The sequence below is a fragment of the Pongo abelii genome, chromosome 3, assembly GCF_028885655.2.
Source record: "Pongo abelii isolate AG06213 chromosome 3, NHGRI_mPonAbe1-v2.0_pri, whole genome shotgun sequence".
NCBI classification, from domain to species: domain Eukaryota; kingdom Metazoa; phylum Chordata; class Mammalia; order Primates; family Hominidae; genus Pongo; species Pongo abelii.
This window is the reverse complement of record NC_071988.2, coordinates 156676703-156696104: the sequence shown is the minus strand read 5'-3', so window position 1 is coordinate 156696104 and position 19402 is coordinate 156676703. Positions and strand designations below refer to the sequence as shown.

Below are 19402 nucleotides of genomic sequence, written 5' to 3'. Positions count from 1 at the left end.
TTCAGATTTTCCATATAGTTGATCATATTATCTGTGAACAAAGACAGTTTTATATTTTCCTTTCCAATCTATGTACTTTATTGCATTAGGAAGGATTTGTAGTATGATGTGAAACAGAATGGTGGGAGGGGTTATCCTTTCATTGTTCTAGATTGCTGTGGTTTGAATGTCCCCTCCAAAACTCATGTTGAAATTTGGTCCACAGTATGGCAGTGTTGAGAAGTGGGGCCCTTAATAGGAAATTGAATCATGAGGGTTCTGCACCTATGAATGAATTAATACATTCATGAATTAATAGATAGATTACTGGATTAATGGCTTGTAATGGGAGGGGAACTAGTGACTTTATAAGAAGAGGAAGAGAGAGCTGAGCTAGCACATTAGTATGCTAAGCCCTCTCACCATGTGATACTCTCTACCACCTGGAGATTCTGTAGGAAGGTCCTACCAGAAAGAAGACTTTCACCTGATGTAGTCCCTTGATGTACTTCTCAGCTTCCAGAACTGTAAGAAAGGAATTCCTTTTCTTATAAATTACACAATTTCAGGTATTCTATTCAAAATAACAGAAAATGGACTAAACATTGATATTACAGGTAAGCTTCAAGTTTCTCACCATTATGTATAGTGTTAGCTATAGATTATTTGTACATGTTATTTATCCAGTTGTGGGAGTTCCCCTCTATTCTTAGTTTGCTGAGAGTTTTTATCATGAATAAGTGTTACGTTTTCTCAAATGTTATTTCTGCATCTACTGATGTGATCATGTAGTTTTTTTTCTTTAGCCTGTTAATGTGTTGGATTATATAAATTGAATTTTGAATGTTGAACCAGCCATGCATACTTGAAATACATCTCATTTGGTCATAATGTATAATTATTTTGATACTTTTTTGATTAATTTGTTAATATTTTGATGGGGATTTTGCCATCTATGTTTATAAGAGATGTTGGTTTTTAGATTTTTTTGGTAATATATTTGTCTGGTTTTGGTGTTAGGATGGTGTTGGTTACACAGCAACAGAATGAATTAAGAAGTTTTCCTTCTGATTCTATCTTCTGGAAAACATTTTATAATTTCTCATTTAAGTGTTTGGTAGAATTCACCAGTGAAATCATCTAGATCTGGTGATTTCTTTTTGGAATGTTGTTAAGTGTTGACTTAATTTCTTTAATAGATATAGGCCTATTCAGATTGTCTGTTTCATCTTAGGTTTTAGCAGATTGTTTATTTCCAGAAATTAGTCCATTTAATCTGTGTTATTAAATTGTGGGGCATGAAGTTGTTTGTAGTATTCCTTTATTACTTATCTAATGTCCATCAGATCTGCAGTAGTGGCACCATTTTCACTTTTGTTATTAATAATTTGTGTTTTCTCTCTTTTTTAAAAGTTAGCCTTTCTAGAGGCTTATCAATTGTATAGATTTTTTTCAAAAAAAACCAAACTATTTTTATTTTGTAGATTTTCTTTATTGATTTTCTATTTTTGCTTTAATTGATTTTGGCTCTGATTTTTTTCTTTTGCTTTATTTGAATTTAACTTCTTATTTTATTTTGTAGGTTCCTAAGGTGAACATGTAGATAATTGATTTTTTTTAATTTATTTTCTGTTACATGCTACAGTTTTCTTCTAACCACTGCTCTCACTGAATCTCATACATTTTGTTAGTTGTATTTAATTCAAAATACCTTAAATTTCTGTTGAAATTTCTTCTTCAATCATGTATAATTAAGGAGTATGTATTCTAATCAAGTATTTTGAGAGGTTTTTTCCAGCTGTCTTTCTGTTGTTGGTTTCTAGTTTGATTGAATCATAATCTGAGAGCAGACATTGCATGATTTTTATTATTTTAAATTTGTTAAGTTGTCTTTTATGCCCGAAAATGTGATCTATTTTGGTGGCAATTTCATGTAAGCTTGAGAAGAATGTGTATTCTGCATTGTTGAATGAATTATTCTGTAGCTATTCATTATATCCAGTTAACTGATGGTGGTGTTGAGTTAAAGTATGTCCTTACTAATTTTCTGCCTGCTGGATCTATCCATTTTTGATAGAGAAGTGATGATGTCTCCAACTGTAGTAATTGATTCATTTATTTCTCCTTGCAGTCCTATCAGCTTTTGCTTCGTGTATTTTGGCATTCTGTGAGATGCATATACCTTAAGAATTGCTATCTTCTTGGAGAGTCAATCTTTTATCATTTTGTAATGCCTCTTTTTATCCCTGATAATTATCCTAGCCCTGAAGTGTGTTTTGTGCGACATTATTATAGTGGCTACCGATACTTGATTTTTTATCTGTGTTAGTATGGCATCTTTTCACCATCCCTTTGAGAGGTGACACCATGCTGGCAGTCCTCACAGCCCTCACTCACTCTCGGCGCCTCCTCTGCCTGGGCTACCATTTTGGTGGCACTTGAGGAGCCCTTCAGCCCACCGCTGCACTGTGGGAGTCCCTTTCTGGGCTGGCCAAGGCCGGAACCCACTCCCTTCGCTTGCAGGGAGGTGTGGAGGGAGAGGCACGAGCGGGAACCGGGGTTGTGTGCAGCACTTGCTGGCCAGCTGGAGTTCTGGGTGGCAGTGAGTTTGGCAGGCCCCACCCTTGGAGCAGCCGGCCGGCCCAGCCGGCCCCAGGCAATGAGGGACTTAGCACCCGGGCCAGTGGCTGTGGAGGGTATACTGGGTCCCCCAGCAGTGCCAGCCCACCGGCGCTGCCCTCAGTTTCTCACCGGGCCTTAGCTGCCTTCCCACAGGGCAGGCCTTGGGACTGCAGCCTGCCATGCCTGAGCCTTCCCCTGCCTCCGTGGGTTCCTGTGCAGCCTGAGCCTCCCCGACGAGCACCGCCCCCTGCTCCATGGCGCCCAGTCCCATTGACCACCCAAGGGCTGAGGAGTGCGAGCGCACGGTGTGGGACTGGCAGGCAGCTCCACCGGCAGCCCTGGTGTGGGATCCACTAGGTGAAGCCAGCTGGGCTCCTGAGTCTGGTGAGGATGTGGAGAGTCTTTATATCTAGCTCAGGGATTGTAAACACACCAATCGGCACTCTGTATCTAGCTCAAGGTTTGTAAACACACCAATCAGCACCCTGTGTTTAGCTCAAGGTCTGTGAGTGCACCAATCGACATTCCGTAGCTAGCTGCTCTGGTGGGGCCTTGGAGAACCTTTATGTCTAGCTCAAGGATTGTAAACACACCAATCGGCACTCTGTATCTAGCTCAAGGTTTGTAAACACACCAATCAGCACCCTATGTTTAGCTCAAGGTTTGTGAGCGCACCAATCGATACTCTGTATCTAGCTGCTCTGGTGGGACCTTAGAGAACCTGTGTGTCGAAACTCTGTATCTAACTAATCTGATGGGGACATGGAGAGCCTTTGTATCTAGCTCAGGGATTGTAAACACACCAATCGGTGCCCTGTCAAAACAGGCCACTTGGCTCTACCAATCAGCAGGATGTGGGTGGGGCCAGATAAGAGAATAAAAACAGCCTGCCCAAGCCAGCAGTGGCAACCCACTCGGGTCCCCTTCCACACTGTGGAAGCTTTGTTCTTTCACTCTTTGCAATAAATCTTGCTACTGCTCACTCTTTGGGTCCACGCTGCTTTTATGAGCTGTAACACTCACCACGAAGATCTGCAGCTTCACTCCTGAACCCAGCAAGACCACGAGCCCACCAGGAGGAATGAACAACTCCAGACGCGCTGCCTTAAGAGCTGTAACACTCACCGCGAGGGTCCACAGCTTCATTCTTGAAGTCAGTGAGACCAAGAACCCACCAATTCCGGACACACCTTCACTTTCAATCTAGATGTGTCTTCATATTTAAAGTTGATTTCCTTTTTTTTTTCTTTTTCTTTTTCTTTTGCAGACCATAGGAAGTTTATTGTGTCGTTAAGACACTACAATGCAGACTCCTCTTCCAGAGAAAGTTCTTCCAGGGACGGGGAATCATTATCCGGATGTGTAGCTCATTTGTCATTTTCATGGACAGCTGTATTCTTCCCCTTGGATCTCTCGAACTCTTGAGTCCCCCATATATAGATAAGATAAAGCACTACAAACGGCGGCATTACATGAAGGAAAGACTCCTGAGTGCGGCGCAGCAAGTTGGGGATTCCTTTACGGAAGTAGTGCGGGAAGGCATGCTGCTCAAAAGGTGACAAGCTGTAGGAGATCACATGTCGCATCTGCGACCAGTTCCCAAACTCGCGGCCCATCATGGCAGCGGCCAGGGTCACCTAGCCCTCTGCAGTCACCGAAATGGCGGACTCGTTCCTAAAGTTGATTTCTTATAAACAACACATAGTTGAGTCTTGTTTTTTAATTCACCCTGACAATGGCTGTCTTTTAAATTAGTATTATTAGACAATTAATATTTAAAGTACTCACTGATATAGTCACATTAATATCTATCATGTTTGTCACTGTTTTCTATTTGATGCCCTTGCTCTTTGTTCCTATTTTGTCTTCCTCTTTTTCTGCTTTTTGTAAGTTCAATTAAGCGTTTTATATGATTCAATTTTCTCTCTTCTTACTGTATCAACTATACTTATTTTTATTTTTTTTTTAGTGGTTGCTTTGAAATGCAATTTCAGAAGTAGTGCAAGTACCTTATAATAACAACGTACTTCTAATTTCTCCCTCTAATCACATGTAGCACTGTTACCATTCATTTCACTTTATGCAAAAGCTATAATCATCAGTTACATTATTGTTATTTTTATTTTGAACAAACCATTATCTATTGCATCAGATAGGAATAAGAAAACTAAAACTTACAATCTTACTTTCATTTATTCCTTCTCTAATATTCTTTATTTCTTCATGCAGCTCCAAGTCTCTGGCCTACATTACTTTTTTTCTCTGTAAAGAACTTCCAACATTTCTTGCAAGGTAGGTCTATTAGCAACAAACCGTGCAATTTTCACCAGTCTGAGAAAGTCTTTATTTTTCCTTCACTTTTGCACTGTAATTTTACAGGCGAAAGAATTCAAGGTAATGTGGTTTGTGTGTGTGTATGTTTTGCTTTGTTTTCTTTTGTCAATACTTTTAATATTTCACTCTACTCTCTTCTTGCTTATATATTTTTTTTTGAGAAGTTGGATTCATTCTTATATTTTCTACTTTATAAGAGAGGTATTTTTTCTCACTGGATTAACTCAACATTTGATCTTTATCTTTGATTTTCTGCAGTTTAGATATGATACTCCTGGGTATAGTTTTTTATATTGATACTACTTGGTGTTCTCTGAGCTTCCTGTATGTGTGGATTGGTGTTTGATATTCATTTAGGGAAATTCTAAGTCATTATTACTTCTATTTCTTTTATTTCTTTCTCTCTTTGTTCTCCTTTTATTTTAATTATGTAGATATTACAGCTTTTGTAGTTGTCCCACAGTTCTTGGATATTCTGTTGCATTTTTCTGGTGTTTTTTTTCTCCTTGTTTTTCGGTTTGGGACGTTTCTATTGACATACCCTTAAGCTCAGAAATTCTTTCCGTAGGCTTGTCCAGTCTACTAATGATCCCCTCAAAGCCATTCTTTATATTTGTTTCAGTTTTTTATGGTAAGCATTTATTTTCTATGTATTCTTATAATTTCAATTTCTCTGCTTTCATTGTTCATCTGTTCTTGAATGTTGTGTATTTTTTTTCATTACAGCTCTTAGCATATTAACCAAATATGGTTTATATTCATGGTCTAATAATGTCAACATTTCTGTCATAACTGAATCTGATAACTTCAACATTTATGCCACCCCATTGCTCTGTTTCTCAAGTATGCCTTATAATGGTTTTTATTGTTGTTGTTGAACAGCAGATGTGATGCACTGGTAAAGGAAAATGTGGAAAATAGAGCTTTATAACATCATGGTAAGGTGTAGAGGGAGAGGAAGCTTTCCATAGCCCCATATTTAGATTTTACTCTTTTAGTGAGCCTCTGCTCCTGTGCTGTGAATTTCACAAATGCATCTCAATTTTTTTCTTTCTGCTCTTTACATGGTATAGGATGGTTAGTGGAGGATGGAGTTAGGTACCTCCTTTCCCCCAGAAAGGTTAGGCTCTGCTAAAACCCCAGTAGGTTAGGCTCTGGCAAAATAGTTTTTCTCAAGATAAGGTCTTGTTAAGAATAATGGAATGCTGTGGTGTATTTTAAAATTGTTACTTTTCCTCCCCCTACGAGAAGCCCAAAGAAATTTTTCTCGAATCTTCATCTTGAGAACTTTGTAGAGCTAAAGATAAAACTCAAAAAAATGCAAAAACCTCACTAAGACTGGGTCCTCTGGAGTTTTTTTTTTTATTTTTTATTTTTATTTTTCGTCTTAGACTTGCCCACACTAAGCCTCCAGCATCAATGACAATTCAAGCTTTCCTACCCTGGTACGGGCTCCAGCAGGAGTACATTTCTGCTCTGTTAAGTTGAATTCTCTGTAGCTGCCTCTCTACAAACTCCACAGCAGTTTGTTCTGTGACCTCAGGTCTCTAGTGAATCTAAGAAGAGCAGTTTAGTTTTCAGTTTGATCAGATTTTTACTTGTGGTTAGGATGCAGTGATGGCTTCAAAGTTCCTTACATGTTGGACTAGAAACCAGAAGTTCTTGACATGCCGTTTAATTTAAATCTTGCCTCATTCCTACTCCACACTACTCACCATATCTATTTAGTCCACATCAAAGTTTTTACTCTTCCTCCCTTGATAACAACAGAATATTCCACTCTCCCCACTTTTAGCGCTTGCTGACCTCCCTGCTAGACCTTTACCTCATAATACTCACTCATTCTTGGAGACTTAGAGCCATGTTCCTTCCTCTGGAAAAGTACCCTGTTCCCCTCCCATTACCTAAGAGACTCTTTCATCAGTGTTATCTCACTAAAGTTAGCATCAATGTTTTTATTAATTTGTTTGAAATGTCTATTTAATCACTTATTCAAATGTATTTGCACCCTATTAGAATAATGATTCAATGTATTTCTTGCTATTGTTTGTCTTTTAAAGCAATTTTTTTTTTTTCACAGTGCCTGGTAGAAACACTAAATTAAATCTTCTTAAAGGTATAAAAAAGGTTACCTAATGTATCCTTCTTTCAAATTAATAAGAAGGAAAGAAAAAGCATTTAGGAAAAATAATCAAGCACTATCTTATGTTCCCCTTGTTTTCTAAAAGGATTCGCATTTAAAATATGCATGTTTGGGGACAGAGTGAATTAATATTGAGTTTTCTCAGTGTGGCTATTCAAATAAAACAACTCGGTCCTTAACTTTGTGCATACCAGGGTACCAATTAATTGGCTTTGATCTATAAAATCTTTTCCAGTTTTTTTTTTAAATTTAATGGTTTAGAAAAGAAGAAAAGCTAACAGCCATGAAAGCTTAATGAGATTTGTTGGTATATGGCTACCAACCAATTGGGGAATTAAAATGTTAAAAATACATGATCCTTTTTGGAAAAACATTTGAACGAACGTATGTTCTTGATAATACAGACTTTGATCCCATGCACTGTTAAAGATGAAAACAGCTTTTGTTCTCCCACACCTAGAGATTGTCAGAGTTAAAGATGATGATCAGTTGTTTTTGAGTACTATAACCAGGGGTAATTACTTTTGTCTTGATCACGACACACTATATGCACTACATGTATTGAAACATCACTTTGTATCCCATAAATATATACAAGTATTATATATCAATTTTAAAACTTAATTTTCTAAAATTATTTATTTTAAATAGAGACATAAAATTGAATTTATTTATCATATGTAACGTGATGTTTTGAAGTACCTACACATTTTGGAATGGTTAAGTGTAGCTAATTAAAATATGCATTTCTTCACAGTTATTTTTGTGGTGAGAACATTTAACATTCATTCTTAGCATTGTTTAAGAATGTAATACATCATTATGAAGTATAGTGACTACGCTGAAAAACAGATTTCTTGAACTTATAACTCCTATATAACTATAATTTTAGATATTTTGACCAATATCTCCCCAGTCCTCTTCACAGCCACCCCAACCTCTGGTAACCACCATTTTATTCTCTACTTTTATGAGATCAACTGTTTTAGATTCTGCATGCATGAGATTATGTAGTATTTGTCTTTCTCTCTGGCTTATTTCACTTAGCATAATGTCCTCCATGTTGTCATGAATGACAGATTATTCTTCTTTTTCATGGCCGAATAGTGTTTCGTTGTGTATCCATACAGGCATACCTTGAAGATATTGTGGGTCCAGCTCCAGAACTCTGCAATAAAGTGAATATCACAATAAAGTGAGTCACACAAATTTTTTGACTTCCCAGGATATATAAAAGTTTTGCTTACTGTATACAATAGTCTATCAAGTGTGCAATAGAATTATGTTTAAAAAACAATGTGTAAACCTTAATTAAAAATACTTCATTGCTAAATAATGGTAATGATTCTCTGAGCCTTCAGTAGGTTATAATTTTTTTCTGGTAGAGAATTTTGCGTTGATGTTGATGGCTGCTCACGATTAGTGTGGCGGTTGCTGAAGACTGGAGTGACTTGTGGCAATTTTTTAAAATAAGAAATAATTCAACAGCTGCATTAGCTCCTAGCAAGAGACTCAGCTTGTTCTTTGAAGCTTTAAAGCCAGGCATTGGCTTTTCACTAGCTTTGAAAGTCCTAGATAGTATCTTCTTCCAATAGAAGCCTGTTTCATCTACATTGAAAATGTATTGTTTAGTGTAACTATCTTCATCAATTATTTCAGCTAGATCTTCTGGATAATTTGCTGTTTTACCTTGAGCTTTCTTTCCTTAAACCTCAAGAACAAACATTTGATAGTTTCAAACTTTCTTCTGCAGCTTCCTTACCTCTCTCAGCCTTCAAAGAATTCAAGAGAGCTAGGGTCATGCTCTGAATTAGGATTTGCCTTGAAGGAATGCTGTGGCTGGTTTGATTTCTGTTCAGACCATTAAAACTTTCTCCATATCATATCAATAATAAGACTGTTTCGCTTTCTTATTATTCATGTATTCACTGGAGTGACACTTTTAGTTTTTTTAAGGAACTTTGCATTCACAATTTGGTTGTTTGGTACAATAAGCCTAGCTTTCAGGCTATCTCAGCCTTTGACATGCCTTCTTCACTAAACTTAATCATTTCTGGCTGTGATTTAAAGTGAGGGACATGCAACCCTCCTTACTTGAAAACTTAGAGGCCATTGTAAGGTTATTAATTGGCCTAGTGTCAATATTGTTGTATCTCAGGGAAGAAGGAGGCCTAAGGAGAGGAAGAGAGAAGGGGAAATGGTTGGTCAGTGAAGCTATCAAATACAGACAATATTTATCAATTAAGTTCACTGTCTTACATGGGTGTTTGAGGTTTGTGGCACCCCCAAACAATTATTATAGTAACATAAAGCATCAGTGATCCAAGATCACCATAACAGATATAATAATCGTGAAAAAAGTTTGAAATATTGTGAGAATTACCGAAGTGTGACAGAGAGACACGAAGTGATACTATACTATTGGAAATATAGCACTAATACACTAGCTTGATGCAAGGTTACCACAAACCTTCTCAAAAATCTAATATCTGTGAAGTATAATTAAGTAAAGTGCAATGAAACAAGATATGTCTATGTCATATTTTTTAGTTAATTCAGTCATTCATTGATGGACACAGATTGATTCTGTATCTTGGCTATTGTGAATAATGCTTCAATCAACATGTGGGGGTAGATATCCTTTTGACATAATGACTTTCTTTCCTTTGGGTATACACTGAGTAATGGGATTGCTGGGTTACATGGTAATTCTATTTTTAAGTTTTGAGGAACCTCCGTAACTGTTTTCCGTAATGAGTATGCTAATTTACATTTCCACCAACAGGGTGCAAGGGTTTCCTTTACTTTACATCCACACTATCACTGTAATCTTTTGTCTTTGTTATAATAGCCATCCTCACAGAAGTGAGGTAATATGTCATCACAGTATAATTTGCATTTCCCTAATAATTAGTGATGTTAGGGATTTTTTTTTTTCATATATCTGTTGTTCATTTGTATATTTTCTTTGGGGAAATGTCTATTTAAGTCCTCTGCCCATTTTTTAGTTGGGTTATTTGTATTCTTGCCATTGAATAGTTTGAATTCTTTATAAATTTTAGGTATTATCCCATTATCAGATGCATAGCTCGCAAATATTTTCTTCCTCAAGAAAATATTTTCAAACCTCAAGAGTGTTTCCTCACTCCTGATATTTTCTGTTGCTGTGCAGAACCTTTTCAGTTTGATGTAATCCCATTTGACTATAGTTGGTTTTGTTGCCTGTAATTTGAAGTTATATCCAAAAAAAAAGTTGTCAAGACCAATTTCATGAAGCTTTTCCTCTGTGTTTTATTCTAGTAATTTCAGTTTCGAGTCTTACATTTAAGTCTTCAACGCATTTTGAGTTAATTTTTGTATTTTTTCGTGAAATAAGGGCCTAATTTCACTCTTCCGCATGCAGGCAACCAGTTTCCCACCGCCATTTGTTGAAAACACTATCCTGTCTCCATTGTGTGTGCTTAGCACTTTGATAAAAAATCAGATGGCTATTAAGGTGTGGATTTTCTGGGCTCTCTATTCTGTTTCATTGGTCTATGTGTCTTGTTTTATGCTAGTATTATGCTTTTTTGTTTGCTATATTGTAGTATATTTTGAAGTCAGGTAATGCAATGCCTTCAGCTTTGTTCTCCTTGTTCAACATTACTTTGGCTATTCAGAGACTTTTGTGGTTCTAAACAAATTTTAGGATTATTTTTTCTATTTCTGCAAAGAATGACAGTAATATTTTGACAGGGATAGCATTGAACCTGTGTATTGCTTTAGGCGGTATGGACATTTTAACAAGTTTAATTCTTCCAAACCATATATATGGGTTATCTTTACATTTATTTGTGTCTTGTTTAGTTTCTTTAACCACTGTTTTATAGTTCTCAGTGTAGAGATTTTTCACCTCCTTTTTAAAATTTATTTCTAATTATTGTATCTTTTTTTAGCCATAGTAAATGAAATTTTCTTGATTGCTTTTTCATATTGCTCACCATTAGTGTATGAAATGCTACTGATTTTTTGTATTGATTTTGTATTCTGCAAGTTTACTGAATTCATTTATTAGTTTTAACAGTTTTTTGCTGGAGTCTTTAGGATTTTTATATTACCTTTTTTTCCCAATTTGGATGTCTTTTCTTTCTTCCTCTTGCATAATTGCTATAGCTAGAACTTCCAGTACTGGGTTAAATAGAAGTGGCTAGCTTGGCCATTGTTCTCAATCTTAGACACAAAGCTTTCAGTTTTTCTCCACTGAGTATGGTGTTAGCTGTGGATTTGTCATATACAGTCCTTATTATATTGAGATGCATCTCTTCTATAATTAATTTGCTAAGACTTTTTTTAATTATGAAAGGATGTGACATTTTGTAAAATGCTGTTTCTACACCTATTGAAATAATCATATGGTGTTTCTTCTTTATTATGTTAATGTGATGTATGAGATTAGTTGACTTGTATATGGAGTCACTCTTGCATCCTTGGAATGAATCCCACCTTATCATGGTAAATGATCTTTTCAATATTCCATAATATTTGGTTGGAAAATATTTTGTTGAAGATTTTTGCACTTAAGTTCACCAGGGATATTGGCCTATAGTTTTCTTCTTTTGTAGTGTCCATGTCTGAGTTTGGTGTCAGGATAATACTGGCCTGTAAAATGAATTTTGAAATATTCTCTCCTCTCTAATTTTTTGGAAAAGTTTGAGAAGAATTAGTATTAGTTCTTCTTTAAATGTTTGGTAGAATTCAAAAGTGAAGTTATCTTCTCCTGAGAATTTCTTTGATGAGAGACTTTTTATTACTAATTATAATCTCCTTATTCATTATTGATCTGTTCAGATTTTCTGTTTCTTCATAATTCAATGTTGGTAGATTATATATGTCAAAAAATTTATCCATTTCTTCTAGGTTATCCAATTTGTTGGCATATATTTATTCATAATAGTTTCTTGTAATCTTTTGTATTTCTGTGATATCAGTTGGAGTGCCATCCTTTTAATTTCTGATTTTATTTGAGTCTTTATTTTGAGTGTATTTAGATGAGGGGCTTATCTTGGGCCTGTTTCATAAGTGCACTTATTCCATTCATGTGGGCTCCCTTTCCATGACCTAATCACCCCCCAAAGACTTCATGTCCTAAAACTATCACCATGGGAGATAGGATTTTAACATGAATGCAGGGCTCGGGGGTAGGGGGAGACACACATCCACACCATAGCAATGCCCAGGTCTTAATCCCCAGACCCTGTGAATATGTTCAGGTCATGGCATAATGAGCTTAAGTTGCTAGTCACCTGATTTTTTTTAAAAAAAGGCATTAACCTGGATTATCAGAATAGAAACAATGTAATCACAAGGGTCCTTAAAATGGTAGTAGTATGTGGAGGAAAGAATAATAAGGTGATGTGAGTATGAGAGAAAAATACAGAGAAATGCAAATTTGCTGGTTTTAAGCATGGAGGAAATAGTCCATGACCTAAGGAATGTGGACATTCTCTAGAAGCTGAAAAAGGCAGAGAAATGTTCCCCTGAGAGCTACCAGAAAGGAGTAAAAACCCTTCTGAGACCTTGATTCTATCCCAATATGACACATGTCAGACAACTGACCTGCTGAACTGTAAAATAATGAATTTGCATTCTTTTAGGCCACTAAAAGTGTTGTGATTTCTTGCAGTAGCAATGGGAAACTAATATAAATTAATCTAGTTGTTCATTCTGTTTGCTTTTAAAATGAAACAAATATTCATAGGGTACCTTGAGGTAAGTTCTTGAGGTGATATCACTATTTACATATTTGCATAGGATAGCATTTATCTAAGACATAGTAAGGGATATTCCAAATAAATTGTTGTTAACAGTAGAAATGGGTATGCAGGTTGGGCCAGCAGGGGGTGCTCATGTATAGAGCAACACTGCCACTGCCTCATCCATCATAAGACTGAGAGTAGGGCGCAATTTATTGGAGTATCAATTCTGTGAATACATGCACATTCGATGAAAAATCCAGAAACTATGACTGAAACTGTGACAATCAGAAGACTCAATATTTTGTATTTATTCTTGGATATTTATTCCATATATGAATATGGAATTTTTGAAGATAAACAACTTCAATTTTAATTATACATTTATTTCTTGCCCTGAAAATATGAACAATATAGTTCATAGTATTTAACATAGTGTCTATATTTCTATTATACAAAGTTTTGAGGTAGAAGACAAAAATGTATTTCTTTGCTACAAAGTTTGGGTAGAATTATCGATATTTATCGTGTGATTATACGTCATAGAAATATTTTATTATCGTTACCAGAATTGGTTGTCAAATAAGTTGGCCACCTTGGTAATGTCCTCTGTATTTTATGATTGTGTAGTCATGACTTAAAGCATTTTGAACTTTTGTGTTGGACTTGCTTTACACAATAATTGAGGAATATTCCCAGAATATTAGGCTCACTGATTTTTATTTATATCTGCAGCTCTATCTTGCTGATATCTTCAGTTTTATACTCATTATGGTAGTGGCTTGGCTTTAATATCACATTGTTGCTGGAATTTTTATTTCAAAAATTAAATGTACGTACATTAAAATCTTGCCCTAATTGAGGATGTTTAAATCATCAATAAATAGTGGTTGCATGAAGTAATACAAACAGAAAATTTTCATTCAGACACCCACATACACACCCAAAGGTGAAGAATTCTGCTATACATGGAATAAATGCCATTCTTCCCTGCCAGAAGCTTACCTTCATGCCTGCCACTGTCTCTGTATTCTATACGTGTGAGGCTGCATAAACCACATCAAAGGCCTAAATCTAAAGCAGCCCCATGATGAAGTAAATCATTGGGTTTATTTGTCTCTTGTTTTCATCACTGATTTAACATTGTTCAGTGATTCCTGTAAAATAAGAAATATCTTTGTTTCTTATAACCAATTCTCTGAGTTACACCCATGTTTTAGTAATCCATTATTGATTTCTCTCACATTTTAGTTTGTCCATCTTGTCCCATAGTCAATCATTCTATTTGTCTGGGGCAAAGGTGTTGCCTTTTTAAAACATGGTTCTCCTACTTAATGAAGCCTTGCCCTTTCGTTGTCACCCATTCATATAGGTTTACGTAACCCACAGCTACAAGATGCTTTCAATACTTTATCATCATTCTGGAAAATTCCTGGTAGCCTAGGAACCTGGAACCTAATAACCTTTGATGTTGATTGCATGCTACTCTAGCCTACCTTGTATTCTCTGTTGCTAAGATCTTCCCTTCCAAAAAGAACAGATTTATTGAATAGATCCATCCAAGTTTCAGATTGGCTTCTCTCTCAACTGAATCCCAAAGTTACTATTTATTAGATAATTCAGCATTTACTGGTTGTGTTTATACTTCTTAAACAACAAAGCATGCTCAAATATTATCTGTAGCCATTTAAAATAGATTATATGGAGGCTAAGTAGAAATGGGGTATTTATAGATAACAGAGCTATTTGCAAAGGATTGTATCAGCTTCTTGAAAATCATCAGGGCATTGTCTAATATTTAGATAAGCAGAAAAACAAGTGAATGCTCAATCAAATCTAGTTTTGTTATGTGTCAGGCACTGGGAATCTTTTTTAATGAATTAATAATTCTTAGAATATCTCCTACATCCATACTAATAGGCTACATTTTTTCATTTGTCCTGCTTATCACAAGTGTGGCTAACTTCATATTTGTTTCAATGATGGAATTATTTCAGAGTGTTTTGGCCTTTTAGTCCATTTGGTATGCTTTTTACTGTTTTGCCACAGTTAGAAAGGATTGATCAGTTACTATATAAGGCTCCCACATACTAGAAGGCTACTTTATATATCTGGGTCAAGACACTTCATAAATAGCTGAACACATATTTTATTGGTTTAATATTGCAGGTGTTTATATCACTTTCATAGAAGAGCTTTTACTTTCTTTAATTTCAATGCAGAATCTGGCAAGTGAACTGATAATCAATCACATTTGTTCCGTGCTTTTTAAAAGCTTAAATGCTTCACTGTGAAAAGCTGCTACTGAGAAGACACAGTGGGGTTTCAGAAGGATTTTTATTAGACAGGCCCTATGCTAGCTTAAAAATGATTTAATTTTCAATGTGCATATACCACAGATATTACCATTGCAGAAGACCTTATGGGGTATAAAATATCAATTTACATTTTTTCAAGATCCAATCATTTTAAATAGGTGTTGTGTCTGTGGGCAAATTCACATGGGAGATAGGAAATGGAATGATAAAACAACAAGCAGGTGCAGCAAGTGAATTCATCTTTACTGGATATTTGAAATCATGAAATTCAAGTAGCATTTACTGTTCTCTTTTATTTCTACAGCTGCAAGTTGTAATGGAAAGCGCACGTCTCTGGAACTCGGGAGTCTTGGATCCTATACATGATTCTATGCATAAATAGAAATGAAATTAAGTTCCTGGATACCAAGCTAGTATAAATCAGGTGATCCTAATTAAAATGACTCTGTTAGCTAAACACTATTCAGCAAGATTTTGGTTACCCCAAGAACATTCTGAGACAATCGTGTCTATAATTGATAAGACTTGACAATAATCTTTCTTCCTGAAGTGTGTTGTTAACTTTTTGGTTGACTCTTAGCAAAGTACATAGCATATAGTAGGCATTCAATAAATGTTCATTCATTTTTTGCATATTTTCAAATGTTATTTTTTGCAATCCATGTTTGTTTTAAGGGGGGGGGGCAGTTAATCTACATTGCCATTCATGAATTTCTTCTCAAATATCTCCTGCCTCTTTTATTTCTCCATGGAGTGAAGGATGAGAGGTATGATGTGTAGGAGGTGTTTCTTAGCTGTGTTTCAACAAGCTCATTATTATGATACTGAGACATAATTAAGATTGATAATATTTACTTAATGTTAATTTTCCTATAAGAACTCCAAGTGAAACATTATCTTATTTTAAGCCTCAAAATAGCCTTGGGGTATAGATACTATTATTACTATAAATGAGGAACTGAACTTAGAGGGTCTAAGTGGTTTCATTAAGTTCACACAGTCAGTAATTGGTGGAACCTAGATTCAAATGATTGTTTTTGTCCATCTCCAACGTATTTGAATTTAAGCACTTCAGTAATGAATTATAAATTAGAACTGGCAAGATTCATTTTCACTCTCAAGATTTTTATAAACCCAATAGAATTACTCCTCAATAAAAATGTGTTAATCTTTGAAAGAAGATTTATTTTGATAAGAAGCTAAAATATCAGTTAATTGTATCTATTAAATATATAAGCTATTTTATGAACTTGCTAATTGAATCTAAGTTCACATTTATGTCTCTACTTAATATCTGGAAAAGATACCTGTCTCTCTTAGGCATATAAAGAAATTTGAAATACTGAAATTATCTGCTTATAGAAACACTGAATCATTTACTGACAACTTCCCACATTAGCAATGTAAGATTTAAAACACCTGAAAAAGTTGTTAAAAAAAATGATCTCTGAAGATTTAGATATATGTTCAATGAGTCATATGTCAGAAATGAGTTGATTATTCATTTATTGAATCTCTTCCTACTGAGATATATACAGGTACACAAAACAGGCAAGCAAACAAACACATAGAAAACCAAATCATTGAAGTTATGATCCATTAATTACACTTAACATCAAACAGATATATTATTTTCAGAATGCTTGGGACTGAGTGTTCTTGAAGAATAAAACGTTTCAGACTAAAGAACTGAAAGCAACATAGCTAGATGACATAAGGCTAAACTATGTGGGGAATTTTTAAATGTTACAGGAGAAGTTATTTAGAAGCAGAACTGGGCACAAGCAACACTAACTACATAGTTCTCAACACTGCCTGTGTGTTGCAGTCACTTTGGGAGCCTTTAAAAATAGGGATGCTAAGACTCCACCCTTAGAAATGTCAATTTTCTTGGCTTGGTTCCAGATCACTTAAAATTTTTACCATCTAATTGATTCAAATGTTCAGCCAAAGTCAAAAATGATTTCATTTATATATGGCTTCATTAAAAAACAATCCCCAAATTTATTGACCAAAGAATAATTTATTCCTTTTCAAATAAGTTCACCTCATAGCTGTTCTTCTCTACTTGGTATTGGCTGAAGTCACCCACTTGGTTGAATTCAGCAGGAAGAATAGGCTGAGCTGGAGGGTCCAAGAAGGCTTCACGCTCATAGCTGGGTCTCGAGGGCTTTCTACCTGGCCTCTCTCTCTCTGTGAGATGCCTCATTACTTATGAACTCTGACCATATGATGGCTGTAGTACGTACTATGTAGTATTGCAGTATGATGGCTGCATCTCCTGAAGAGGAAGAAAGTAGAAACTGCTGGTTTTATTAAAAAACTGGCCTTGGAATTATCATAATGTCATTTATGTCATATCTTATTTGTCACAGTAAGTATCAAGGGCACCCCATATTCAAAGGAAAGGAAACTTGACTATATGTCTTCATGTGAGAATCGGCAAAACTCTTGTGGCCTTCTTTACTCCACTGGAAGCACTCCTGTAATCCTACTAACTCTCGCTTAGGTACCTGTGCTGTGGCCTTCAAAGCAGGTTGGAGAGCACAGTTTCAATCAAGGACAAGATAGAAAGTAAATAAGTTGGGAAGGAAAATTTTAGTGATAATGCTCATATACTGAAGTGGTAGAGAAATATATCAGTCATATGATGGCAGTGTCAGAGAGAAATTTTTAGAAAACTTTTAGCAATAGCATAAGAGTTAAATGTCATACAGTTGGAATCATACAATACATAGCCTTTTCAGATTGGCTTTTTTTTAAAAAAGTTCGTGATATGTATTTAAGATTCTTTTGTGTCTTTTTTTGGTTTGATAGCTCATTTCTTTTTAGTACTGAATAACCTCCCCTTATTTTTAATACTGAATAACATCCCATAAAAAACACTTTTTATTTATCTATTCGTCTTCTGAAGGACCTCTGGTTATTTTGTTAATGACGAATTTTGGCAATTATGAATAAAACTGCTATAAACCATTCATGTGCAGGTTTTCTTGTGGACATGTTTTCAACTCATTTAGGTAAATGCCAAGATGAAAAATTTCTGGTCAGAGCTATGTGTACCTTGTAAGAAACTGCTAAACCATCATCAAAAGTGACTGTACCATTTTTCATTGCCTGCAGCAATGAACGAAAAGTTCCTGTTTCTCCATATTATTCCCATCATTCGGTATTGTCAGTGTTTCAGATTTTGATTATTTCGTAGGTGTGTAGTAGTATCTCATTGTTGCCTTAATATATCTTTCTCTGATGACGTATATTATGGAATAAGTTTTCATATGCTTGTTTGCAATCTGAGTACACTGTTCAGATATTTTGCTTATTTTTTTGCTGGGTTGGTCCTCTTCTCTTCTCTTCTTTCTCTTTTTGTTTGAGACAAGATTGGGCTCTCTTGCCCAGGCTGGAGTGCAATAGTGCAATCTCGGCTAACTGCAACCTTTGCCTCCTGGGCTCAAGTGATTCTCCCACCTCAGCCGCCAGAGTAGCTGGGATTACAGGTGTATGCCACCACACCTGGCTAATTTTTGTATTCTTTATAGAGATGGGGTTTTGCCACGTTGCCCAGGCTGATCTCAAACTGGTGAGCTGAAGTGATCTGCCCTCTTCAGCCTCCCAAACTGGTGGGATTAAGGTGTGAGCCACTGTGCCCAGCCTCACTTTCTTGTTGTTGAGTTTTAAGAGTTCTTTTATACATTATGGATAACTATCATTTATCTTTTATTTCTTTTTCAAATATTTTCTTTTAGTATGTGACTTGTCTTCTCATTCTCTAACAGTGGGGTTTGTAGAACAGATAATTTTTTCCAAATTATGTATAATAAAGTCCAAGTTGTCAATGATTTATTTCTCAGATTGTGCCTTTTGTTTTGCAAATAAAACCTCATTGTCATACCAAAGGTCATCTAGGTTTTCTCTTATGTTATCTTCTAAGAGTTTACCCTGCACTTTTATGTGTCATTTATTAGCCTGAAGAATTAACAGAGCTACTTTTTACTGCAATGTTTTATTAGTTAATGAAGTTAAGTACACAATATTTTTGAGTAAAGCAAAATCAAACACCTGCTTTACTTACTTTCAATGAATAACTATTTGATTATGAAAATAATTCTTGTGAGGTAATAATCACATTTTTTAGAAAAAAGAAAAAGAGGTTTTTCCATTCCAAGATGGCTGAATAGGAACAGCTCTGGTCTGCAGCTCCCAGTATGATCAATGCAGAAGATGGGTGATTTCTGCATTTCCAACTGAGGTACCTTGTTCATCTCATTGAGACT

The 19402-nt window shown here is 35.6% G+C and overlaps 1 protein-coding gene across 1 annotated transcript; it reads right to left on the bottom strand.

Moving 5' to 3' along the window:
* Positions 1–3968: 3968 nt before the first annotated feature.
* Positions 3969–4217, bottom strand: LOC100441037 (cytochrome b-c1 complex subunit 8-like). Its single transcript, XM_054553621.1, has one exon. It carries the CDS (start codon positions 4215–4217, stop codon positions 3969–3971), a length of 249 nt encoding a protein of 82 aa, XP_054409596.1.
* Between the last annotated feature and the right edge of the window lie 15185 nt (positions 4218–19402).